This window comes from Rousettus aegyptiacus, unplaced genomic scaffold, assembly GCF_014176215.1.
Source record: "Rousettus aegyptiacus isolate mRouAeg1 unplaced genomic scaffold, mRouAeg1.p scaffold_m13_p_14, whole genome shotgun sequence".
NCBI lineage: Eukaryota > Metazoa > Chordata > Mammalia > Chiroptera > Pteropodidae > Rousettus > Rousettus aegyptiacus.
Window position 1 is genome coordinate 45389455 of NW_023416289.1, and position 22070 is coordinate 45411524.

The 22070-nt window shown below is 59.4% G+C and overlaps 4 protein-coding genes across 4 annotated transcripts; 2 read left to right on the top strand and 2 right to left on the bottom strand.

Moving 5' to 3' along the window:
- Positions 1–258: 258 nt before the first annotated feature.
- FAM83E (family with sequence similarity 83 member E) lies at positions 259–9817 on the bottom strand. The gene is made up of 5 exons (XM_016122329.2): positions 7475–9817; positions 6360–6527; positions 5881–6005; positions 2432–2879; positions 259–863 (listed from the first exon to the last, which is right to left on the bottom strand). The coding sequence occupies exons 1-5, from the start codon at positions 7952–7954 to the stop codon at positions 477–479; spliced, it is 1608 nt and encodes a 535-aa protein (XP_015977815.2). The 5' UTR covers positions 7955–9817; the 3' UTR covers positions 259–476.
- On the top strand, positions 4050–4409 carry SPACA4 (sperm acrosome associated 4). Its single transcript, XM_016122430.2, has one exon. The coding sequence runs from the start codon at positions 4050–4052 to the stop codon at positions 4407–4409; it is 360 nt and encodes a 119-aa protein (XP_015977916.2).
- A 108-nt stretch (positions 9818–9925) lies between the features above and the next one.
- Positions 9926–13818, bottom strand: RPL18 (ribosomal protein L18). The gene is made up of 7 exons (XM_016122429.2): positions 13601–13818; positions 12309–12395; positions 11905–12012; positions 11379–11477; positions 10843–10966; positions 10610–10679; positions 9926–10118 (listed from the first exon to the last, which is right to left on the bottom strand). The coding sequence occupies exons 1-7, from the start codon at positions 13601–13603 to the stop codon at positions 10043–10045; spliced, it is 567 nt and encodes a 188-aa protein (XP_015977915.1). The 5' UTR covers positions 13604–13818; the 3' UTR covers positions 9926–10042.
- A 398-nt stretch (positions 13819–14216) lies between these two features.
- Positions 14217–21903, top strand: SPHK2 (sphingosine kinase 2). The gene is given in 8 exon segments (XM_036231766.1): positions 14217–14367; positions 14965–15116; positions 18071–18545; positions 19290–19348; positions 19350–19440; positions 19525–19619; positions 19700–19815; positions 20204–21903. Coding segments are annotated over 7 exon segments (1977 nt in total). The 5' UTR covers positions 14217–14367; positions 14965–15077; the 3' UTR covers positions 21306–21903.
- The last annotated feature ends 167 nt before the right edge of the window (positions 21904–22070 follow it).

Genomic DNA, 22070 nt, shown 5'->3' on the forward strand with positions numbered 1-22070 from the left:
GGGATGGAGGGGACAGGGGCTGGACTCTTGGGTCTCCCCCTAGGCTGTGAAAATTCAAGTTTCGGGCACGAAGCAGCTTTATTCTGAGCGGAGGTAAAAGGGAGCCCCACCAACTCACCCTTAGCAGCCACAAAACAGCCCCAGCCCCTGCCGGGTTCCTCTCCCCCCACCCCACCTGCAGGTGTGTGTCCCCACCCACCTCCGGTCCCTCATTACTCAGCTCCCCTCTCCAGATCCGGTCCCATCCCCGTGGCCAAGCTCAGTTTATCCACACTCTTGAGCAGATGGGTCAGGAAGCTCCCCGTCTTGTCTCAGAGACGCCTCATCTCCGCCCCACACAGTCAGCGTGGGGGCCCCTCAACCAGGCCTCCCCTGAGACAGGTGCAGAGGTGGCGGACACCAGCTGTCTACAGTCCTAGGATCCGGGCTTGCCTGCAGCTCCGCCCACTTTCTAGACTGTGACACTGCAGACTGGACTAGCGTGGGCCTGGGGCTTGCCCAAGTTTTGGAATAAGCGGGGAGAAAAACTTCTGCTTCTCTGCACTGAGGCCAGAGACCCCACGGTGAGGCAGGGACTTCGAGCCCACTGTCGCCCGGATCTCCTCGGTTGGGCCAGCCCAGTCGGCTTTGGCTCCCGTCACGGCTGCTCCGAGTCCCGCCCGGGTGGCCCAGTCTGGCTGCCAGCCACTTCTGGGTTCTGGCGGTTTGGATGCAGCATCCTCGCCAAACCTCTGTCGGTAGCGGAGGCGGAGGGCAGGGGTGAGGGGTAAGGGGCCGGCCTCACCCCTGGGGGCCCCACTAGCACCCCGCTGCCTCATCAGGGCCTTGGCTGGGGTGTCTTTGGAGCCCCAGGACTTCTTGAGCTGTAGAGGGAAAGAGAGGGAGGTGAGGGCAGGTTCCCTGGGGGGCCCAGAGCCAGGGAGAGAGAGGGTGGAAGGGCAGGGGGAGTGGTCAGGGAGGAGGAAGGTAAGGAGGAGGTGGGAAGGGCGGCAGGAAGTAAGGGGTGTAGACAGGGAGCTGAGAACCGGCTCCCAGGGGCTGGGTCCAGAGAACGCAGGAGGGGAGGCGGGTGAAAGCCGGAGGGGGTAAGAGACAGGGAAGCATGAAAGGAGGAAGGAGGTGAGACTGGAAGGAGGCAGGTGAGGCCCCTGAGTTTCCAGAACCAGGAGAGACGTGAGGAGCAAAGCCTGGGATCCCCACGCCTCTAGAGGGGACAAGAAGGCATGTGGCCCCTGCCGCCCTGTGGCTGCGGAGGGCCAGGAAGCAGCTGGCAGAGGAGCAAAGTGTTCCCATCCAGGAAATGGGCTGTGTGAACACTGGATGGGAACTCAGAGGAGCAAATATTTGCCGAGGGAGGTGATGCTGGGTGAGGCGGTTGAGGACCGGGTGGGCAGGAGGACCTTGTCCCCGCCCTGCCCATCCTTCTTTCCTGGAACTGAGGGAGGTGATTCCTGGGAAAGTTCTCTCTCCCTCACCCTTGGGAGAGGCCTCCAGCTCCCACTTAGCAGATGGGGAAACTGAGGCTCAGAGCGGGCACGGCTCACAGATGGACTGTCCCCCTGCCTGTTTCCTCCACGTAGCATGGCTGTCGCCCTCTCCACAGCCCTCTTTACAGCTGAGGACAGGGTCTCCCAGAAAACTGGGACAGGCCATGTTGGAGCCCTACGTCTAAGCTGCGGGGGTTGGGGGAAAGAGGCCCCCTCTGAGTTCATGATACTCCAGCCCAGGAAGGGAGGCGACCAGGGCTGGTTTCCCATCCCCCCCAGTGCCTCAGTTTCCCCACCTGGGCAACGGGTGGATGGAGGTGCTGGAATAACACCCATCTCCTTGGGGTGCGGCTAAGGCTAGACCGAACCCCCTCTGCGAATGCGCGTGGTGTGGGGCCGGGCATGTGACTGTGCCCACAAGAGACTGCCATCCTGACCCTGAGCAAGTCACTTCGCCTCTCTGGGCCTCAGCTTTCCCATCCGTGAAGATGGGCGTGATGAGCGGACAGCCTCCCTGAGCTGGGGGAAGGACGTCAGGAAATAAATACAAATAGATTCCGCGTGAGGAACATATCACGTGAACGATTACTATTCTGGTTCATTCTGTGGAAACCCTCGTCCGAACCAAACCGAGGCTGGGACAACCACACAGCCCATTTCCTGGATGGGAACACTGAGGTTCAGAGAAGACACGTCCCACTCTCTGCTCTCAACGGGCATGTCACTGCCAGATTCGCACGCAGGGCCCTCGGGGACTCTGCCCTGTGCCACCCGGCACACCCTCCTACCCCGCCCAGCACACAGTAGGGGTAGAGGAAACGGATGGCACATTTAGAAGCTCCGGTGAGCAGCTTGGCTCCCCCACCTCCCCAGGGCCAGGCACACAGTAGGACCTCAGAAACCAGAGCAGATGCCCCGGCCCCCTGGCGCGACCTCACGCTCACCTCATTGTCACCGTCACTGGAGCCTGACAGCTGGGATAAGCGGCTCAGGTCCCACAGGGAGCGGCTGGGCCGGGCTGGGGGGCCGCTGGGGGTGGGGGCACGCTGGACGTTCCTCAGGATGTCACTGAGCGCCAGCGCTGGCGTGGCCGGGGGCTCCCGCCGGTCCCCCTGGAAGACCTGGCAGGCAGCCAGGCGTTGGGCCAGCGGTGACGCGTCGGGCAGCGGCGGTGACACGGGGGCCACCGAGCGGCGGCGGGCTACGTGGTGCGGGCTGTGGGCCAGCTGCAGTGCCCCCGGGGTGTTGACCGAGGGGCACGGGGCAGGCGCAGGAGGAAGCGGCCAGGAGGCCGCGTACAGCGTCCGGAACTCACGGCTGAAGGCATCGGCGATCTCCCCGGTCAGCAGGGTCACCAGGCCGCGGTGCAGGCGTGCGTCACTCCATGTAAAGCTGGGTGGCACGGAGACAGGCATCAGGACCTGGCCCGGCCCCTGCCACCAGCCCTCGACCTGGGCTTGGGGCAGGCTGTGTGACCATGGCTTCCGGCAAGTCCTGCCACCCCCGACATCTCCCTCTGGAGGATGGAAGCCACCGAGGTCACCACCCGAGGGTGGATGCGAGCATGACACCTTAAGATGCTGAAATTATCATCTGGAATCAGACTCGGGGGTAAACCTGGCTCTACCCATCCCGACTGAGGGACGCCTCGGTTTTACCCCTCCTGGAAAGAGATGGGGTTCGCCTTCCAACACCTACAGGGGCTGTTTTAAGACTCAGCCACTTCCCGTGATGACAGCCGTTTGTAAGCACGTGCTGTGTGCCAGGGTCCGGCTGTGCCTGCTCTGGGCCTGTGTGCCCGCCTGAAAGGGGGACTGAAATGGGAAGATTCGAACTAGAGAAGGCGGTCGAGTGCCCTGCATGGTGCCCGGCGTGTGCCCAGCTCCGACGGCCTGTGAGTTGTGGCGAGCAGTGCCCTCGGATCCTGTCACCACTGTGGCGGCTGGTTGGAGCGCCTCGCATGGATCTCGCATGCAGCGGGGGCTCAGGAAATGCCCTCTTTGGAATCCAGGGGACCTGGGCTCTAAGCCTAGGATGTGTCACCTTCCCTTCCTGAGCCCTGGTTTGCCACGGACATTGTGCCTCGCAGGGCGCAGCACCCAGCACCCAGCAGAGCGGACGAGTTAGTGCCAGGTTGGCGAGTGTGGGCCACGTGTGCTTCCCTCGGAGGGGTGGCGATGTCCTCACTCCCCGGTCAGCCTGCCCCTCTGATTGTGACACCCCTCCCCCACCTATGACCTCGCCCGCTGGAACAGCCACTGGGAACTCTGAAGGGTCTGTGAGGTCACCCCATTCCACAAAGGCTCTCATCAGGCAGCAGTCACTGGCTCGTCTCCGTCCCACGGAAGCTTCTGGGACCCGAAAACTCAAGAGCCGTGGTCACGACGGAGCTCCTGAGAGGGACGTGGAGCGTTCAGAACCAAGGACGCCCCACGTGCTGACCCCAGGAGGCCAGAACCAGGGGCAAACGTCTCGTGGGCGTGAGGAGTGTCATTCAGCAGTTCCAGGAGGCCCAAGAAGCCCACGGCCTGGCTTGGGCACTGTCACCGCCGCCAGACCACCATGGTCCTCGGCTGGCTGCTGCTTCTGGTGACGGCTCTGCCCCAGGGCACAACAGGCACCAAGGAGTGCATGTTCTGTGAGCTGACCGACTCCTCGAGCTGCCCCGGCACCCCCATGCACTGTGGTGATGATGAGGACTGCTTCACGGGCATGGGGACATCCCCGGGCCTTGGCCCCATCATCAACAAAGGCTGCCTGCAATCCACTCTGTGCGGCCATGAGGAGCCTGTCACCTACCAGGGCGTCACCTACAGCCTCATCTCTACCTGCTGCTCCGGCCACCTGTGTAACAGGGCCCCCAACCCTGCAGGCGGCCGGAGGGCACTGGGCGTTCTGCTGCTGCTGCTCCGTCTGCTGTGACCAACATGGAGGGCAGGGCTTGGAACCCGCCTCGTGGCTCCGCTGCTCCCTGTGCCCCCTGCCTCCACCCTCTTCCCCCATTAAATGGCCAGAGGCTCTGGACAACCTCTTGTGGCCCTGGTTGCCTCTATTCTAGGGCTGTCCACCGGGAGCCCGGGGCTCCGCGAAAACACCCTGAGGTCTGGATTGGTGGCGGGTTTGACTAAAGCTTCTGCATTTCATTGGTTCTAAGATGCGGATCTTTCCACGCTGATGAAGATGCTCCCATCCGTCTGTGGCTCCTAGGGGTGATGAAATGTGGTAATAGTGATAACATTAATAAACAACAGTTGGTGTTTATGGAGCGCTGCTTATGTTACGTGCCAGGCGTCACCATCTGAAGCCTCGCGTGCAGGTGGGAAGGTGGAGTCTCTCTGAAGCATCTCGGGCTCCATGCTGCTCCGCTCATTCTCAAAGTGTGGTCCCCCTGACCGGCGGCATCAGCATCCGCTGAGAACTTCCTAGAAACGCCTCCCCCGGCCCACCCTGGGCCTGGCTGAGTGAGGGTGGCTCGCTTGGAGAGCTGTGTGTTCCCAAGTCCTCTGGTGCTTCTGGGCCATGTTCAAGGCTGAAAACTAAGCCTAGGATGGCAGGCCTCGTGGGGGGCACGGGCGGTGCCTGGCGATGTCTGCAGACGGGTTGGGTTGTCGTAACTCGGGAAGGGGAGGTTCCCAGCAGCTACTGGGCTGCAGTCTGGCGTCCTACGATGCCCAGGAAAGTCCCCACTGCACAGTCATTGGCCCCAACAGGGGTGAAACCTGGCTCTGGAGGCGCCGACCATGTCATTCCATTCCAGAGGTGACATCGTTGCCCAAAGTCACGCGGCTAGTAACTGTCAGAGCTGGATACAAACCCAGGCCGTCTGGGCTGAGTTCACATGCCCCTGCCCGCACCCTGCGCTATGATCTGGTGAGGTACAGGTGCCTGTTATCCACACTTTCCAGATGGGGAAACTGAGGCTCAGAGCAGGGGAGGCCCAGCGTCATAGAGCTAAGAGGTAGTGGAGGCAGGGCCCAGGGCCAGTCAGACCCCAAAGAGAGCAGAGGAGGAACATCAGATGGTCTGAAGACGCGGCCACTTGGCACACCAGGCACTCCGAGAGGCAGTGTCATTCACCTCAGGCAGAACCGGGACTGCAGCCCAGGTCCTCCTGGCTTTGAAACTTTCACAAACTGCGGGCCCACAAACTGCGGGGTCAAAGAGATGAGGACCTGCCCCCGGCCACTAAACAGGCCAGCAGCAGGGGCAGGGCGGGTGCCAGCCGGCCTGGCTCCAGCCCCGAGCCGTTCTGCCGGACGACACCCCTTGGGCAGGGCGCTTAGACTCGTTTCACAGACAGGAAAGAAAGGCTGGGAAAGGGATCTGACTGCTTTCCGAGCACACCAACGGGGAGTCAGGGACAGGGTGCTGGGCACTGTTGAGGGGGCAGTACCTGTAGGACCCTGAGATGACCCTCTCGCCGTCCAGCAGCACAAACTTCTCCTGCACACGGCCGCTCACCTGCCGTCGCCAGCGGCTCTGGAAGCTGCAGCCTCGCACGGTGCGGACGTCCAGGTTCTGGGAGGCAGGGGGCATCCACCCTTGCTCAGGCCAACCCCGCAGACCTCCTTTGGGGGACCCTCCAGGCCTGTCCTACCTGGGGGGCCCATGACTCTGCAGGAGGGTCTGTCCCAGCCTCCCCAGAACCACTGGTCTCAGGCCTCAGGGTTCTCTTCGGGATTCCCCTAACTCAGGGGACCCCAGTGGGAAGGCTCACCCTGGCTTTCCCCAATGCCCTGGGCATCAGATCTCATGGGAGCCTCTCAGCTGCCATCCACCTCAGTGGCCCAAGACCCTGTGGAAGGGTCTGCTTCTGCTGCCCCCCATGCCAGGGGAATGGGAATTCGGGGGTCCCTCTGGCCGGGTCCCCACCTCAGTGGCCCAGGGGTTCACCCCCAGCTGCTGGGCCAGCGTCAGGAAGGCAGGGAGCTGCTGGAGGTCCAGGAGCAGGTAGACGGGCACCCAGCGGCGGGTGGCAGCATCCACCAGGTCCAAAAGCAGGTCCGGGTCAGTGAAGACGTCCATGACCAGGGCCACCAACTAGGGGTGGGGAGAGGGGCTGTGGGTGGAGTCTGGGGCTCAGGGGACACTCAGAGGGTGGGGGCCTGGGGGTGATGGGCCCTGGGGGTGGAGTTTAAGGACCTGGCTTCCGTGGAATGTTCGCACAACTCCTACATGCAAATGGGGAAAAGGTGGCCCTCCCTGGAGTCCCTGGCCTCTGACTGCTGGAAAACTGTCACCATAATCACATGTCTGCAATGGTGAACGGTGTCCCCCGAGCTGTGACACTACATGGCAGCCCTGCTCCCAAGGCTGGTGAGCTGGGTGCTTTTGCAGAGCACTGTGGCTAGCAACACACCAGGGTCATCAGGGGAGTCCTGGGTACTGGGGTGGGAGGCCTGACCTGCTAGGCCACCAAGGCCAGCTCAGGGCTGGGGGGACTGGGGGTGCTGGGTGCCTGGATCTTGTAGGCAGAAAGGTAGGGATGATGAGCCCAGACTCACCAGTGGGATGGTCTTGTTCAAGTCCCTGCTCAGCCACTTACAGGCAAGAGACTTAACCTCCCGTGCCTCGGTTTCCCCATGTCCTCAATGGGCATAGCAAGTCCCAAGCTCACAGGGCCCTGGTGAGGATTACACCTTAACACCCCGCAAGGCTCTCAGCATGGGAGCTGGCAAACAAGGAGCCCATCAGACAAAGAACAGGCTGGCGGGGGCTGCAGGGGAACCATCTGGGCCCTTCCTGGCGACACCTGCCTGGGGTAGGGGTGGGGTGGGGCATAATTAGGTCCAAGGGGCATGGATGTCTAAGGGGGCCCAGATCTTGGGTAAAGGGTACGAACCCTCATATCTAAGAGGACGATGATGTGGCCTGGGGGGGAGGGTGTCGGCTCCCAGCTCCAGGGGGTGAGAATGCTCCCACCCCAGGGGACGCACGCCCCCAGGCCTGGCTCTGGGGAACGGACACCGAGTCCCCCTGGGCCCCACCTTGCCAGCGGCCTGGATTTCCTGGCGCACCAGCTCCTTGAGGGGTGGGTGGCCCTCACCAGGAGGCTGGGTGTACAGCTGCGCCCGCGTGATGCCCTTCCACCCCGAGTCCTCTGGCCAGCCCAGTCGCAGCGTGGGCACTGACTCCTCGGACTGTCCCGGCCAGTAAGTCAGGCTGCCGGAGTCTCTAGCGGTGGCGGCGGCTCCCCCTGCTGCCCCGTCGGGCTCCTGCTCCCGCGGGGCTGCCGTCCAGTCTTCTGCCGCCGCCGCCAGGCCCCGCAGCTCATCCGCGCTCAGGAAGGGCCGCAGCCGCTCGCGCTGCACGCACGCCCCGAACGCCGCTGCGCCCCTGCTCAGCAGGGCCTCGAGCGCCAGCCGCTGGCCCTCGGAGTACAGGAAGCCCGGGCTGCTCTCGGTCAGAGGCAGGCCCCCGGCCCCCGGCTCCGCCCCTTCCAGTGCTGCCAGCTGGGAGGCCGCCATCGGGCCCCCCAGAGGGGAGGGCCTTGAAGCTGGGTGTCTGGGGTTTGACCACGTCCAGGGCACTGACCATCTGGGGGGGGGTCTCCTGACAGGCCAAATCTATGCCACCATGCAAGGCTTCTAGGGCCCTGAGAAAGCCCAAATGATTCAAACGCTGTCCCTGACTGCCCTGACAAGGGACCCAAATGACTGACCGACCGCCCGATGTGTGGGCTCCTCAGGCCGACTTCACGCCAACCTCCATCCACTGCTGTGACTGTCTGGTCATTTCACCTTCCCACCAGGTGTCTCTGATGTGCTGCTTGACCCACGACTGGCCTTGCGTGTGGGCTACACTGACCACCTGTCTCCAAACTCTGTGACCTGTTAGCTGCCCATCTCTGCTCCAGCACATGACAAGCTCTGGCCTACTGGCCACACAGTGCCCCAGCTGACCCTTCCGCGGGCTCAGGACCCTTCAGGTCTGGCCGGCTGCCTGACCGTCTCCAAGGAACAGACTATCTGCCTGTCTGCAACCACTCGAACGTCCTTGACCCAAATGAGCGGGCCGTTTGCCCCTGGCCAACAACACGTCTAACTGATCCTCTCCCGCTGTCTCTCCAATTGCCTGGAACACATGGGTTGCTTTAGCTGAGTCTCAATATCTGACCGCCCGGCAGAGCTCCCAGCTGTCTCCTGACAGCTGGCCAGCCCAGGTGCCACCTCTTTGGCCCTCCTCTCAGCTTGAAACACACCAACTCAGCGTCGATACCGCCCCACCTAGCTCAGGGACGGGGTGAATCTCCTCTGTGGATGGAGAACCTTGCCCCTGGGCCTGCACCCCCGCTAAGGCTGCTACGGCAGAGGCTGTGCTCTATGGGGGGGGGGGGTCATTTCCATGGAACCAGCTGGTCAACTCCACAGCCCATCTAGGACGAGTGCCTGACTCAATGGCCACTGGGAACTCACCAGCCTCAGGACCGGCTGCCCCACGGCTGCTCTGGTCTGTACTGATCCCTGGCTGAGTTGATCTCGGTCTGGGTTTTGGCCTGAATCCCACTATCTCCTGCTGACTGTCTAATTCCTCCTAATGGCCTAAGCTCAAGGACCACTCCCCCTTTGAGGCTCCTGACCCAAGCTCTGGACCCAGCAGCCCCTCCTCCCAATCCCGGGACCCAGGTTGTCCCTTCCTCCAGGGCCCTGCAAAGAGAAGGAAGAGGAGTAAGGCCCGGTCCCCATCCCCTCCTGGCCACCCAGCTCTCCGACCCCCTTCCCTCTTCTTGCCTTTACGGAAGTCTGGTCAGGCTGGTTAGGCGGTTGGCGACCTCCTCTTATCTGTGGTTCTTCCGGTAGTCTGGCCTCATTCATCAGGTTTCAGACTGGGATCCGGGGAACCCAGCCCCTTGTGTAAACACAGGGGAGGCCCTGTGCAGGTCGCTCGTGGTCTGGGGTACAGGGCCCCCGGCACGAGAAGCTCCTAACCCTGGAGCACACGCTCATAGGGCTCCTTGCCCAAGAGGCCAGCAGCCCACCAGACCTGGGCTCCACGGGAGAGGGAGAGCTTCACCTGTTCCCACACCCCCATCCACCCATCTAAGTGGCCCTGTCCAAGCCCCGCCCAGTACAAAGCTGGCCTGGGAAGGACAGGGAATTTGGTCCTTTAACAGGTGCAGAAATCACCTGACACCTGGTTCTTGTGAAAGAGGCGGGGCTTCTGCACTAGGGGACTGTGGGGAGGGAGGGTCCCAACAGGTACATCCAGGTCCAGATGCAGAACCGAGCACACACCTAGACCATCAGAGGGCGCCCGCAGGTTGAGGAAGGATTGGCAGGCACCTGAAATCAGAAGCCTCTGCCCGCCCCTCTGCTGCTGGAAGGGCTGGTCTCCATGGAGATGGGCGCTTGATGTGCAGTTCTCCAAGCCAAATGCATTCTGGCCCACAGGCTGTAATTCCCTCCCATTTCTGTGCCCCAATAATACACAAACAGGACTGTCAACATCCAAAATCTTTTTAATAACAAGGCGGGATCCAGGGTTAGTTTCTGTAGTTATGGCTGGCCTCACGGCCTCTGGCTCACTCAAATGTCCTGCCCTTGGAGCGCACAGGTTTAGTTTTTGTAGCCACGGCTGGCCCTACGGCCTCTGGCTCGCTCAAACTTCCGGCCCTTGGAGCGCACATAAGGTCTGTGAAGGGAGAGGAGGGAGCGTGAGTGTGCCCCAGTCAGGGCCTGCTTGAAGACTAGGACTCAGAGTAGTAGCATGATGCTGGCTCTAACAGAGTAGCACAGAGACACCAAAACATGTCAGTGGTGACACTGAGTGGGCTGCTGTAAAAGCCTGGCTGTACAGGAAGCAAAGACGCCAAGAACCCAGGCCCTGGGGGTTGTCACCCTGAATGCCCTGGGGCTGGATACAACACACGCCCCACCTAGGAGCTGCCAAGCCGACCTTAAACAGAGCCTGCACCTGTAATGCCGGCTGCATAGGGAGCTCAATGCCTTGAGAAGCACAGCTTTAAGCCGAGTCTTGAAAAAAGTAGGTATGATGGGGCAGGGGCGGGTTAAGGAGGCCTGAGGCTAAACTAGTGAGAAAGAGAGCAGGTGGAAGCCAGGCAAAGGCTAGCCAGGAAGGGCAGGGCACGGTCTCCCACAGGAGCCAGGCCTGGGTATACTCACTTGGTGTGGCTGTGTGGGGTTCCAGGAGCCTTGCCGAAATGCCTGTACACTTCTCGGCCCTTGCGAGGACCTGGGGAAGGCAGGGATGGGGAAGGCAGTTGCTCAGTACCCACGCCGCCTACAAGGAGCCCCTTTCTAGGGCTCAGGCTGCTTGTAACGGTGGGGTGGGATAAGTCCCTGGGGGGAAGGAGAGGCTGACTCGCATGGGGTACCCGCCACTAAGTGTCGCTCACCGGAGAGTAGGACGGTGCCACAGCCCTTAGGGGAGTCCAGAGCCAGCTGGTCAAAGGTAAGGATCTTGCCTCCTGCCTTAAGGATGCGGCTCCGGGCGCGGCTGCTCACACGAAGTGCACACACCTGCCGGACATGGGGAACAAATGTGGTCAAAGCCCCCTTGCACATCCCCCAGGAGCTCGGCCTGGTAACCCCCACCAACTAGGAGAGCTTCCTGAGCTGACCACAGCTGTTTTTACCACTTCTAGAACCCGTGGCCATTACACGTAAGAAAACTGAGGCATAAAGAGATCCTGGACTGTGTCCAGAGGCGACAAAGTGACACAGAAATCTAGATTTGAACCCAGGTTGTCTGGCTCAAGAGCCAGCGCCGTCAACAAGGCCCCAGAAGAAGCTCGCCCAGGGATACGACCTTCAGCAATGCGGTGACAAGCCTGCAGCCCCCAGGGAAGCGAGACTGAGGGCGCAGCACCCAAGGACGAGCCGGGTCAGCTCAACTCCACCCTTGTCCTGTGCTGGGCCCCTGCCCACTCACCTTCAGCTTGGGGACCTCCTGGACGCGAACGTCGTCGGTGATCGTCCCTACGACCACAGCAGTCTTGCCCTCCCGGCCAGGAAGCTTCATCTTCCGGATCTTTGGGGGAGAGGCACGTCTGCTGTTTAAAGCCGACCCCACTGCTCCGGCATCTCCAGGGCTAACGGTGGTGCCTGAGCCAACTCGACCCCCCACCTACCCCCCGCAACCCTCAAGTTCAGCCCAGGGAACCTCCAGAGAAGAGGTAAGCACAGAGCTGCCAGCAGGCCGCTCCTGTAGTGCCCCTCACTCGTAAGACTTTAGGACTTGAAGCCTCATAAAGTGCTCACGACACCACTGGGACCACCCCCCACCCCCCACAACAGGAAGGAAAACCAAGCAGATAGCCAAGCCAGGTGGACACCCCCACTATTAGGGCTATAGCTCAAGGGTCGGAGCTCCAAGGCCACCCATCCTCCTGGCACCCAGCTTCACACCTGACCCAGTTGCCCCCCAGGTTGGCCAAGCCCTCAATAGCCCCCCTCACCATCCGAGAAAGGGACAGAGGTGGCCGGTTGGTGCGACTCATGAACAACCGCTTCAGCACGACCTGGTTGAAGGTGGAGTTGGTCCGTCTGGCTAGAAACCTGTACAACTGGGGGGTGGGGCAGGGGAGGAATGAGAACCCGGGGCGGCCCACTCCCCCCTCCCAACTTTCTAAGGACATGGCAAACAAATGACTCCTGGCTGTCCCCCATCCCACTGAGCTCTAGGGAGAGAGCTGGCCCAGGTCCCTCCAGGTCAGGGTCGCTCCCGGAGCCTCGCTGTACACAGCCCAAAGGCCGCAAACATGGAACCGCCACACCCTCTGAGGCAGACCCCACCCTGTGAGCCCCCGGGAACTGCGGCGCTGGGGTGGCCCTGCCCAAGGGTCTCAGGCCCCCTCCTCACCTTGACCAACAACCTTAGGTAGATGTCCTGGCTCTTGGGCTCCTTGCGCCGAACCTTTCGGTCTTTGTTGTGGCGGATGTCGACCCCCTGCAGGGTGAAGGGGACACTGTGGCTGGGTACGATCTGTCAGGTCACTCATCCCCGACCATTCTCAAGTATCACTTGTCTCCCAGACAGAGCTAGAGCTCCAGGCTCCAAGTCCACCACCAGGAGGCCTCTAGAAGTCACTTAAATACTCTGTGCCTCAACTGACCCCTCTGCAAAAAAAGAGGCTAACTCTATACGCAAAAAAAAGAGGCTAATTCTTCAGCGCATGAGAAAACGGCACCTCGAAACGATTTAAGGCAGCCGTCAAATGATTTCCATAAAAAATGTTAACTCCAGAAGTTGTATTTTTCAACAATCTAAGTGTTTTATTTCCCAGTGCTTGCTCCCACACACGGTGGGTGATGAAAAACATTTACACCAAGCGCAGACACTAAGCAATAACAAACCTTTATTTAGAAAGTAGCCTCAGAATGATCTTTTATGCACGCCTTGAAACCAACAACCTGATGAGGTAGTTTCCCACTTTAGCGCTAAGAAAACTCTAGGAAGCCCACCATTTCCACTCCCTCCCTGCCTGCTTTCCTGAGGCTTTTCAGACTACGCTGTACATTGTAAAGAACTACTTAATTATTAACAGCTCCCATTTAACTAACACTTAACATTTGCAAAGATCTATGGCGAACATTTCTCACAACTTATTTCTTCCGAAATTTAAATATACGAGACAGAATTACTGTCCCCAAGGAACACATAGAGGAACAGCTGGGAAAGCAAGATCGCCGGGTGGGCAAGGAGCTAAGGCTCCAGGGAGGCCTGTCTGGCCCCTAAACCCGGGCACTGGACGCTCGACACCCCCCAGACCCCAACTTTCCAGTGTGCAGAGTGATAGCTCTGGGTAGAGGCAGCAAAGGTAAGAGATAAAAATGGCTGTGGGACCAGCGCCGCGGTCCGAATCCCGGTTCCGCCACTTCTCGGAATTTTGACCCCAGTCGTTATCACTCAGCCACCTGGTACCTTAATTAGGGCACGTATTCAATGGCACTATAATGGAAATACAGGAGGGGCTGAAGACTGATATGACTGACCCATGCTGGTCTTCGGGTCCCCCAGGTAGCCCCCCACCACGGGAATCGCCTCCTTCAGATACCCCCGGAGCCCCTGCCTCCCTCTGGCGCGCCACGAGCACGAGACCGCAGCGGATGGCGGCGGATGACGCGTCCCACAAGTTTTGCTAGTGTACTCACCATAATGGTGCTGTTCTACCAGGTTCCGGAAAGAGAGAAAGGAGCCGGTGTGGGCGGGGAAAACCTCCCGCGAGCGGCGCCTCCGTGACGTCACACGGCCGCGACGCGACGATCTAGCGCGATGCGGGCCTCTCCATGGTGAATCGCACCGCCAGCTAGATATGCTTTTCCCCGAATAAGGTGTTGAGGAACCACCAAAGAGGAAAAGGGGCTATGTCAAGGAGGGAAAGGCCAGCTACGTCCGGGGCCTCTCTGGTCCGACCCAGTCCTTGTTCTCGGTACTCTTCCGGAAGAAAGAGATCTGGGAGCAAGAGAGATGTCGCGCGGATCTAGGAAGCCTCGTGGCGCGGTGACGCTCTGGCCCGAAGCGACGGCCTCTCTGTGGCTCTTGGAGGACCGAACGGGCCGGGTATTAGAGGTGAGGAGGCGGGGCAAGCGGGACCAATCCAGACCTTTGGAAAACCTCTGACCGCAAGCTTTGGGCATTCCTTTATATTAGGCTGATCTCGACCTTACCTTGTGCTGCGCTTTCCGGGCGCGGGGACTGGCCGGGGAGTCCTACTTGAGGTCTAACCCAGTCTGTAGCAGCCAGGATTTCAGCCTTTTAGGTCACGCTTCTCCCTCTGCCCCAAGATGGCCCTGCCTTGACCCCTTCTCAGCCTCTGTCACCTAGGGGCTGCTTTCCCCAGTCACAGAGAATCAAGTGGCCCAGCGGTTTCGTTGTGGTAGATGTCCACGGTCCTGGAATGCACGGGAGGCACGCTGAGGTCCCAGGCTTGGGGAGTGAAGTAGAGAGGGGATGGGTAAAAACCGAAGGAGAGGAGTTGGAGAGACTTAGAAAGAGGGAGAGATTCAGAGAAGAGGAGGAATGAAGACACAGAGGGGGAGTGGACAGAGACCGAGCGTGGGGGGATGGAGACCCCGGGAGTGAGGAGACCTACAAAGAAGAAGATGAGAGCAGGGAGGAGCGGAAACATAGGAAGATGGCAATGCCATCTGTAACCAAATGCAAATCTTGGCTCTGCTACTTAATAACAGTGTGACCTTGAGCAAGTCATTTAACCTCTCTTTGCTTTATTTTCCTTATCTACAAAAGGGATGACTATAGGCCTGGCACATAAGGTGTTTTTCAGCATTACATAGGTTACTAAAAATCCTTAGGACAGCATCTTGCACATAGTAAGTGCTCATTAAAAATTAGGGCCCACCCCTATTTATTGGCACTGGCTGGGGCAGTGACAAAGCTGACATCTCTTCTTTCCTCTTTTCCCAGGGAGGCCTTACCCTTTGGGCCTCCAGCACATCCAGCCTGGTCTCCTATAGTCTGCCCTTGAAATTCTGACTTATTCACCTTGCCCCCACAGAGCCAAAGGCCAGGCCTGAACAGTGAAGCTTGACTCCTTGTCCACACCACCCTCCCATGGCCTCCAGCATAGGGCCAGGGTCTTGCTGATATAACACAGCAGAGGGCCAGCAGATGAATGGACACTTTGAAGCACAGGAGCAGTAAAACCAGGTAAGAGTCCATCTGAAAGTTAAGATCACAGTACCATGGGACAATTTACTCATCTTCCTTGTCCCTGTTCCCCTCGTCTCTTGTGACTTGGTCTCTTTCTTGTGTCTCAGCCTCTTTGATTGGTGCATCTGCCCTTCCGTCTCCCAGAGTCCCAAGTTCAGGTCCCATGTTTCCCTGTTTTTGTTCCCCTCTCTCTCTGGGTCTTTCTTTGGCATGTACCTGGTGCTGTTGCTACTCTGAGTTAAACACAAGGTACGTTATTTGGCAATAAATGAACTTCCATTTAACTGTTTCTAGCAAGCTCTGTCCTTATCTCCTTATGCGTGTGCTTCTTCCTACGATTCTGCCTGCTTCTAGGTCTGATATCATTCTTGTCTTGATTTCTTTCGGTTTCACCATGTCTTTGGCTCTTTCTATGTCTATCTGTAAACATCTTTGCTTTCTGTCTCTTGGTCTTGGTTCCTCTCAGTCTCTGGGCCTCCAACATTCTCTCCTTACCTCACTCCTGATTTAGAGGTCTCTCTCAGATACTGTCTCTCCCACCCGTCTTTGTATCTCTCTGTCTTGCCATGTAACTGAGTCACGCACTAGGCAGATGTGTATGTCATCCTGCCTCTGCTCTAGTTTGAGCCCAAGGTGAATTGTTTGACATTTGAAAAAATTTGACATACAATATTATATCAATTTCAAGTGTACAACGTGATTCGACTTTGTATACATTACAAAATGATCAAAAGTTGAGATACCATCTGTCACTACCATGCAGAGTTAATACAACATTATTGACTATGTTCTCCATGCTGTACATTAAATTCTTACAGCTTATTGATAATTTGTGAATTAATGAGCCTCTTCTCCCTGGTTTTCATTTTAGTGTCTGTCCCCATCTCTCTCTGTATGTCTTTAATTTTCTGGGTTTTCTTGCATCCTTACCTAGCGCATTCTTAATTCTACTTTGTCTGTATCATTGCTTTTCTCTGCGTCTTTCTCTCTGACGCTATCTGAATAAGAGACAATACTCTCCAAGCCTCTTTTTGCCTCTGACTACTTCTCTGGGCCTCTTTTATTAAGTCCCTTTGCATAACTTTGGGTTTTTGTTACCTGCATTAGGGTCATTCTATCTGCAGCTAAAGACCTCTATCGTGCTCCCTCTTATAAATCCAATGGTTGGGACTGGCTCACGTGCCCTCAACAAGGATGGCGATATAACGGCTGGTTGTGAGGCTATGGTGCCTCCCCTGCTGCGCGTGTGCCCTGACTTACAATGGCAACCGATCTCGCGACATTGATGCCCCGCCCAGTTCTTCGGCTCTCCCGCCGCGGGCCCGTGCGCCAGACTCGCGAGTTGTCTGGGTCCGTCCCCCGTGCGCACTCATTGGCGCGGCTCAGGCTGCCCGCGCGGCCATTGGCTGAGCGGATGCACACTCCTCCACACACCCCTGGGTCAGATGGGGGCGGTTGGTGGTGACTTGAGGGGCAGCCTGGAGGAGGACCCGGCGTGTGAGGAGGGTTCGGGGGATGGGCAGGGACCCGAGTCTGGGGAACCGGGGGACCAAGAGGAACGGAGAGACGCAGGCCCAGGACTGGGGTATCAGGGGTGTGGGTTGGAAATGGAGAACCAGGACCGGGACTGAGGGATCCGGGAATGGAAACCCAGGTCTGGGACTGGGTTGTGGAAATCGGAGCTGGTGGGTAACGGCCCGAGACCGGGGAAACCCGAGACGAATACTCAGGGTTATGGATTGAGGGGACCTATGGATAAAGACCCAGTCCAGCTCTAGGGTATCTGGGAAGTGGAGAGAATGGAGACCAGGCCAGAGGCTCGGGCCCAGGACTGGGGGAGATCTAGGGTTCTGTGTCTAAGCCTGATATGAGACAAGCAGTGGGGCATGAGGGTGGTGCATCCACTTATGGGGGTATATCTGGGGTAGCTCCCCTCCTGGTAGAGGTGAAGAGCAGGACTGGCAGGTGGCTAAGTGGGTGGGGCATTGGGGAACAAAGGTGAGCAGGAAGGAGGAGGCAGAAGCAGGGCAGAGGAACTTGGGAGGGCCTTTGGGGAGGGAACCTCTGGCGCGGCTCCCATCCCCTCCCTGGAGAGCAGGCGGCCAGACAGATGCCCAGGTCAGTCCTCAGAGTCCAGCTCTTGGCCCCTGACCCTTGCAGGTGCCTGCATGTAGCTCTTCTAGCTCTGACCACTTAGTCCCTGTGTCACATCCGTTCTTTAGTCTTTCTTGGTGTTTACATCTCCTGCCTCTCCTATCTGCTGTCTTTTTTTCCCTTGTCTTTTTGATCCTCAGAGGGCCTCCTGGAGCACTAAACTCTTACTCTCCTGAGTATCTTTCATCATCCTAGGTCTCTTTTCATTGAAGCCGTTTGTCTCCTTCTCTGAGTTTCTCTGGCTCTTAGGCCTTATCCCCCTTTTCCTTTGTGTCTGAGCGTCTCTCTCGTTACTTTGGGGACATGTGTTGTTTTTCTGTGTCTCTGCATGTCTCTTTCTTCCTATTATCTGCACCATCCTGATCTCTCTGCTCTGCCTCATTTCCCCCAAAAGCCCTTATCATCCAACACATGGTATTTTATTTTCTTTATCTTGTTTTTCTGTCTTCTGATTAGACTATAAACTCCGTGAAAGCAGGGATTTTTGTCTGATTTGTTCCGTGCTGTGTTTGCTGGGCCTGGCACTGACTGGCACGTAGAGGGTACTGGGTAACTATTTGGAGAATTAATGAATGAATGAATGTTTGCATGGCTGGGTGCAGACCCTCCAAGATTCTGGCCTTCCTGTGCAACTGGTCTCGTATCTTCAAGGTCTCCCCACACCTGTCCGGGCCTGTCTGTCTCTGGTGCACCTGTGATCCCCTTCATTGTCTCCTGTCCACAGGCCTTGCCCCTGCTTCTCTCCAGCTGCCATGGAGGTCCCAGACTTTGACTCCTGCCCTCCTTCCTCCCTACAGAGGCTGGACCAGGAGCTGACCTGGAGCTGGGGCCACAAGCCTAGGAGTGCCCTGGACAGGGCCGAGGCCATGGCCCCACTACCACCCCCACCATTGGCTGCCAGCACCCCAGTCCTGCATGGCGAATTTGGCTCCTACCCAGCCCGAGGCCCACGCTTCGCCCTCACTCTCACACCACAGGCCCTGCACGTGCAGCGGCTGCGCCCAAAGCCTGAAGCCAGGCCCCGGGGTGGCCTGGTCCTGCTGGCCGAGGTCTCGGGCTGCTGCACTCTCCGGAGCCGCAGCGCCTCTGACTCGGCGGCCTACCTCTGCATCTACACCTACCCGAGGGGCCGGCGTAGGGGCCGCCACAGAGCCACGCGCACCTTCCGTGTGGATGGCGCAGCCAACTATGAAGGGAACCGTGCCGAGGCCCAGCGCTGGGCCACTGCCCTCACGTGCCTACTGCGGGGACTGCCGCTGCCTGAGGACGGTGGTGAGACCCTGGGCCGCCTTCGGGTCTCCGCAGAGCTCCCTCTTTGGGCATCTCTGCCTCTACTGTTCGGCGTGTGTGTGGCATGTCTGTCAGAGGAGTGGGACCAGACAGGGTTGGGCTGCAGAAGGAAGTCACAGGCTGAGAAAATGATGTGTGTCTGCTGCCCCCTTCCATGGGTCCTGACCACAGATGAGTCACAGGCACCCAGGTTGATGAGAGCAGCAGACTGAGACGTGATCAGTCACCACCCGGGGCACTTAGAGGTGACATCTAAAACATTAGCCTATGGGGGTTTGGAGAAGGCTCTCAGGCAGAGGCCTACACAGAGGCTTCTTGGTTGGCAGGCAGGTAGATTTAGGTGTCCTTATCTGGTGGGACTTCCTAAGTCCTCCAGGATCCCGCCGGCTGCTGGGGGCCGGCCCTTAGAGGTGGTGACAGAGGGAGTGTGCACAGCAAAGCAACCTGATCTTGGCATTCAGGTGTTCAAGGTGAGGAAAGTGGAAACCACTGGTCACCTTCCTCCTCCCACACATAGGTCCAGAGGGAACAGGGATTAGACACCCAAACCCTTTTTCTCAGCACCTGGGAGAAAGGGGTGGCCTGGGCAGGTGGGGCCTGGGAGAAATACAACTTTGAACTCCCACGAGGCTCCAGTGCCAGCCCTCGTGCTGTTTGCAGTTACTGTTTCTGGGGTGAGGAGCCTGGGCCCCTGGCCTTTGTGGACTCCTTCTCTTCTCTCTGCAGAAATCACCACCCAGCTTTTGCCAAGGCCGCCCCGATTGCTCCTATTGATCAATCCCTTTGGGGGGGCGGGGCCTGGCCTGGCAGTGGTGTAAGAACCATGTGCTGCCGATGATCTCTGAGGCTGGGCTGTCCTTCAACCTCATCCAGACAGGTAAGGGTGGCATCAGGGTGGACGGCGATGGGCTGGGGGGAGGGTGTGGAACAGGCTGCCTCACTTCCTGGTTCCCCACATTAGAACGACAGAACCATGCCCGGGAGCTTGTCCAGGGGCTGAGCCTGAGCGAGTGGGATGGCATCGTCACAGTCTCAGGAGATGGGCTGCTATATGAGGTAGGGCAGGAGACCCCTGGCCCTGGGGGGACTTCAGAGACCAGGACCAGCACCCAGGTGTCTGGTCTCCGGCCCTCCAGGTGCTGAACGGACTCCTAGAACGCCCCGACTGGGAAGAGGCTGTGAAGACGCCCGTGGGCATCCTCCCCTGTGGCTCGGGCAACGCATTGGCTGGAGCCGTGAACCAGCACGGGGGGTAAGTGGACTGCTCCTTCTGCACGCGAGCCTGAGGGTGGGCCAGCCGGGACCCGGCACCTCTCCACCTCCTCTCCCCATCTGCCAATCTACCATTGGGTCGACCCGTCTGGCATTCTTGCTGGCCTTGCTCCCAGCTGTATCTCTAGTGCCTAGAAAGCTGTGCCTGGAACATAGGTGACACTCAGTGAATGCTTGTGGAGTGGAAGAATTGAAAGGGAACTTGGCCCAGTAAGGAGAGTCCACCTGGAAGTGGCCAGGTGGCTATAGGCGGGCTCAGGGACATGGTCTTCCTGGTCCCTCGGCCATGTGTCTCCTCCCTTCCCCGCGCTGTCTCTCACCCAGGTCTGTTTACTTTCTCACTGTGTCAACCCTCTCTGGCTCTGAAGGTTTGAGCCGGCCCTAGGCATTGACCTGCTGCTCAACTGCTCGCTGTTGCTCTGCCGGGGTGGCGGCTGCCCGCTAGACCTGCTGTCTGTGACGCTGGCCTCCGGGTCCCGCTGTTTCTCCTTCCTGTCTGTGGCCTGGGGCTTTGTGTCAGATGTGGACATCCAGAGCGAGCGCTTCAGGGCCTTGGGCAGTGCCCGCTTCACGCTGGGCACGGTCCTGGGCCTCGCCACACTGCATACCTACTGCGGACGCCTCTCCTACCTCCCTGCCACTGTGGAACCCGTCTCGCCCACCCCTGCCCATGGCCTGCCCCGGGCCAAGTCAGAGCTGACCCTGGTCCCAGCTCCAGTCCCACCCATGGCGCACTCACCCCTGCATCGCTCTGTGTCTGACCTGCCCCTGCCCCTGCCCCTGCCTCAGCCTGCCCTGACCTCCCCTGGCTCACCTGAACCACTGCCCATCCTGTCCCTCAACGGTGGGGGCCCAGAGCTGGCTGTGGACTGGGGTGGGGCTGGGGATGTTCCACTCTCCCCAGACCCACTGCTGCCCTCGCCCCCTGGCTCTCCCAAGGCCGCTGTACTGGCACCCATCACCGAGGGGTCCCCGGAAATGCCAGCATCCTCTGGGCTCCTGCCTCCCACCCCTGACGGTGACCCGGTAGCCATCTCTACTGGGGGCCCACCAGACCACCTGCTGCCTCCTCTGGGCACCCCACTACCCCCAGGCTGGGTGACCCTGGAGGGGGACTTTGTGCTCATATTGGCCATCTCACCCAGCCATCTGGGGGCTGACCTGGTGGCAGCTCCCCACGCACGCTTTGACGATGGACTGGTACACCTGTGCTGGGTGCGCGGTGGCATCTCGCGGGCTGCACTGCTACGCCTTTTCCTGGCCATGGAACGGGGTAGCCACTTCAGCCTGGGCTGCCCGCAACTTGGGTATGCCGCGGCTCGTGCCTTCCGCCTCGAGCCGCTCACTCCTCGCGGAGTGCTCACGGTGGACGGGGAGCAGGTGGAGTACGGGCCGCTGCAGGCGCAGGTGCATCCGGGCCTTGGAACCTTAATCACGGGGCCTCCGGGCTGCCCTGGGCGGAAGCCCTGAACCTAACAAAGCTTGGAGCCCGCCAGGGGCGGGGCCTACATTCCAAGGGGCGGGGCATGGCTGCTAGAGTTAGGGGGCAGTCCTCATGTGCAGGGACGTTAGCCCTGTTTCGGGATTACCCCCACCCCCAGTGGGTCAGAGGTGATGCTGGAGGGTGTCCCGACTTCCAGAGGATGCAGACCGTCAGGGTTCCAGATAAGTGGGCTTCCCTGGAAGGTAGAGTGCCTGACCAATGAGGAGGAACCTCGGTCCAGACCCTCAATGAAGGCCGGGTCGGCTGAGGGCGGAGCCTGCATTAACGCGTCGTCCAGTGACGGGACCTGGAACGTACGGGCTGGGAGAGGACTTAGTGGGCCAGTCAGAGCCCTGCGCTCGCCCTGCCCATTCCAGTGCCTCCACTTAACTGGCCAGTCGGCCCAGGCGGGGCAGGTTTCCCCAGCCGACGCTCGGATTTGCACTAAAGTTCCCTTCCCCTCGCCCCGCGGGTGTGGGCGGGGAAATTCATTTCCGTCCTCCGTTTCCAGTGCGTCCCCCAACCCCGATCTTCGAAGCAATTGAAAAGGTCTATGCAATAAAGGCAGTCGCTTCTTTCCTCAGACCTCGCTACCACCTCCATCCGGTAAACGTGGGGAGTGATCTGCGCTGACAGCAGCTCTTGGCTTTGGTTGCGGGAAACCCAGACCTGCCCACGGACTGTAGCCAGTGTGACCCGCTGGCCTTGAACTGGGTCCAGGGGGCTGCCTCCTCCCCCACGACAGCTGGCTC

Bases quoted from the DNA above. Each gene is read 5' to 3' on its own strand.
- FAM83E (XM_016122329.2), bottom strand. From the start codon at position 7,954: ATGGCGGCCTCCCAGCTGGCAGCACTGGAAGGGGCGGAGCCGGGGGCC. The intron at 2,880-5,880 runs GTACTGCCCCCT...CGTGCCACCCAG, and splicing joins GTCATCTCAGGGTCCTACAG to CTTTACATGGAGTGACGCAC. The intron at 864-2,431 runs GTGAGCGTGAGG...TTCCCTCTACAG, and splicing joins CCAGTGACGGTGACAATGAG to CTCAAGAAGTCCTGGGGCTC.
- RPL18 (XM_016122429.2), bottom strand. The intron at 12,013-12,308 runs GTGAGGAGGGGG...CCCACCCCCCAG, and splicing joins ACCTAAGGTTGTTGGTCAAG to TTGTACAGGTTTCTAGCCAG. The intron at 10,680-10,842 runs GTGAGCGACACT...TGCCTTCCCCAG, and splicing joins TGGCACCGTCCTACTCTCCG to GTCCTCGCAAGGGCCGAGAA.
- SPACA4 (XM_016122430.2), top strand. From the start codon at position 4,050: ATGGTCCTCGGCTGGCTGCTGCTTCTGGTGACGGCTCTGCCCCAGGGC.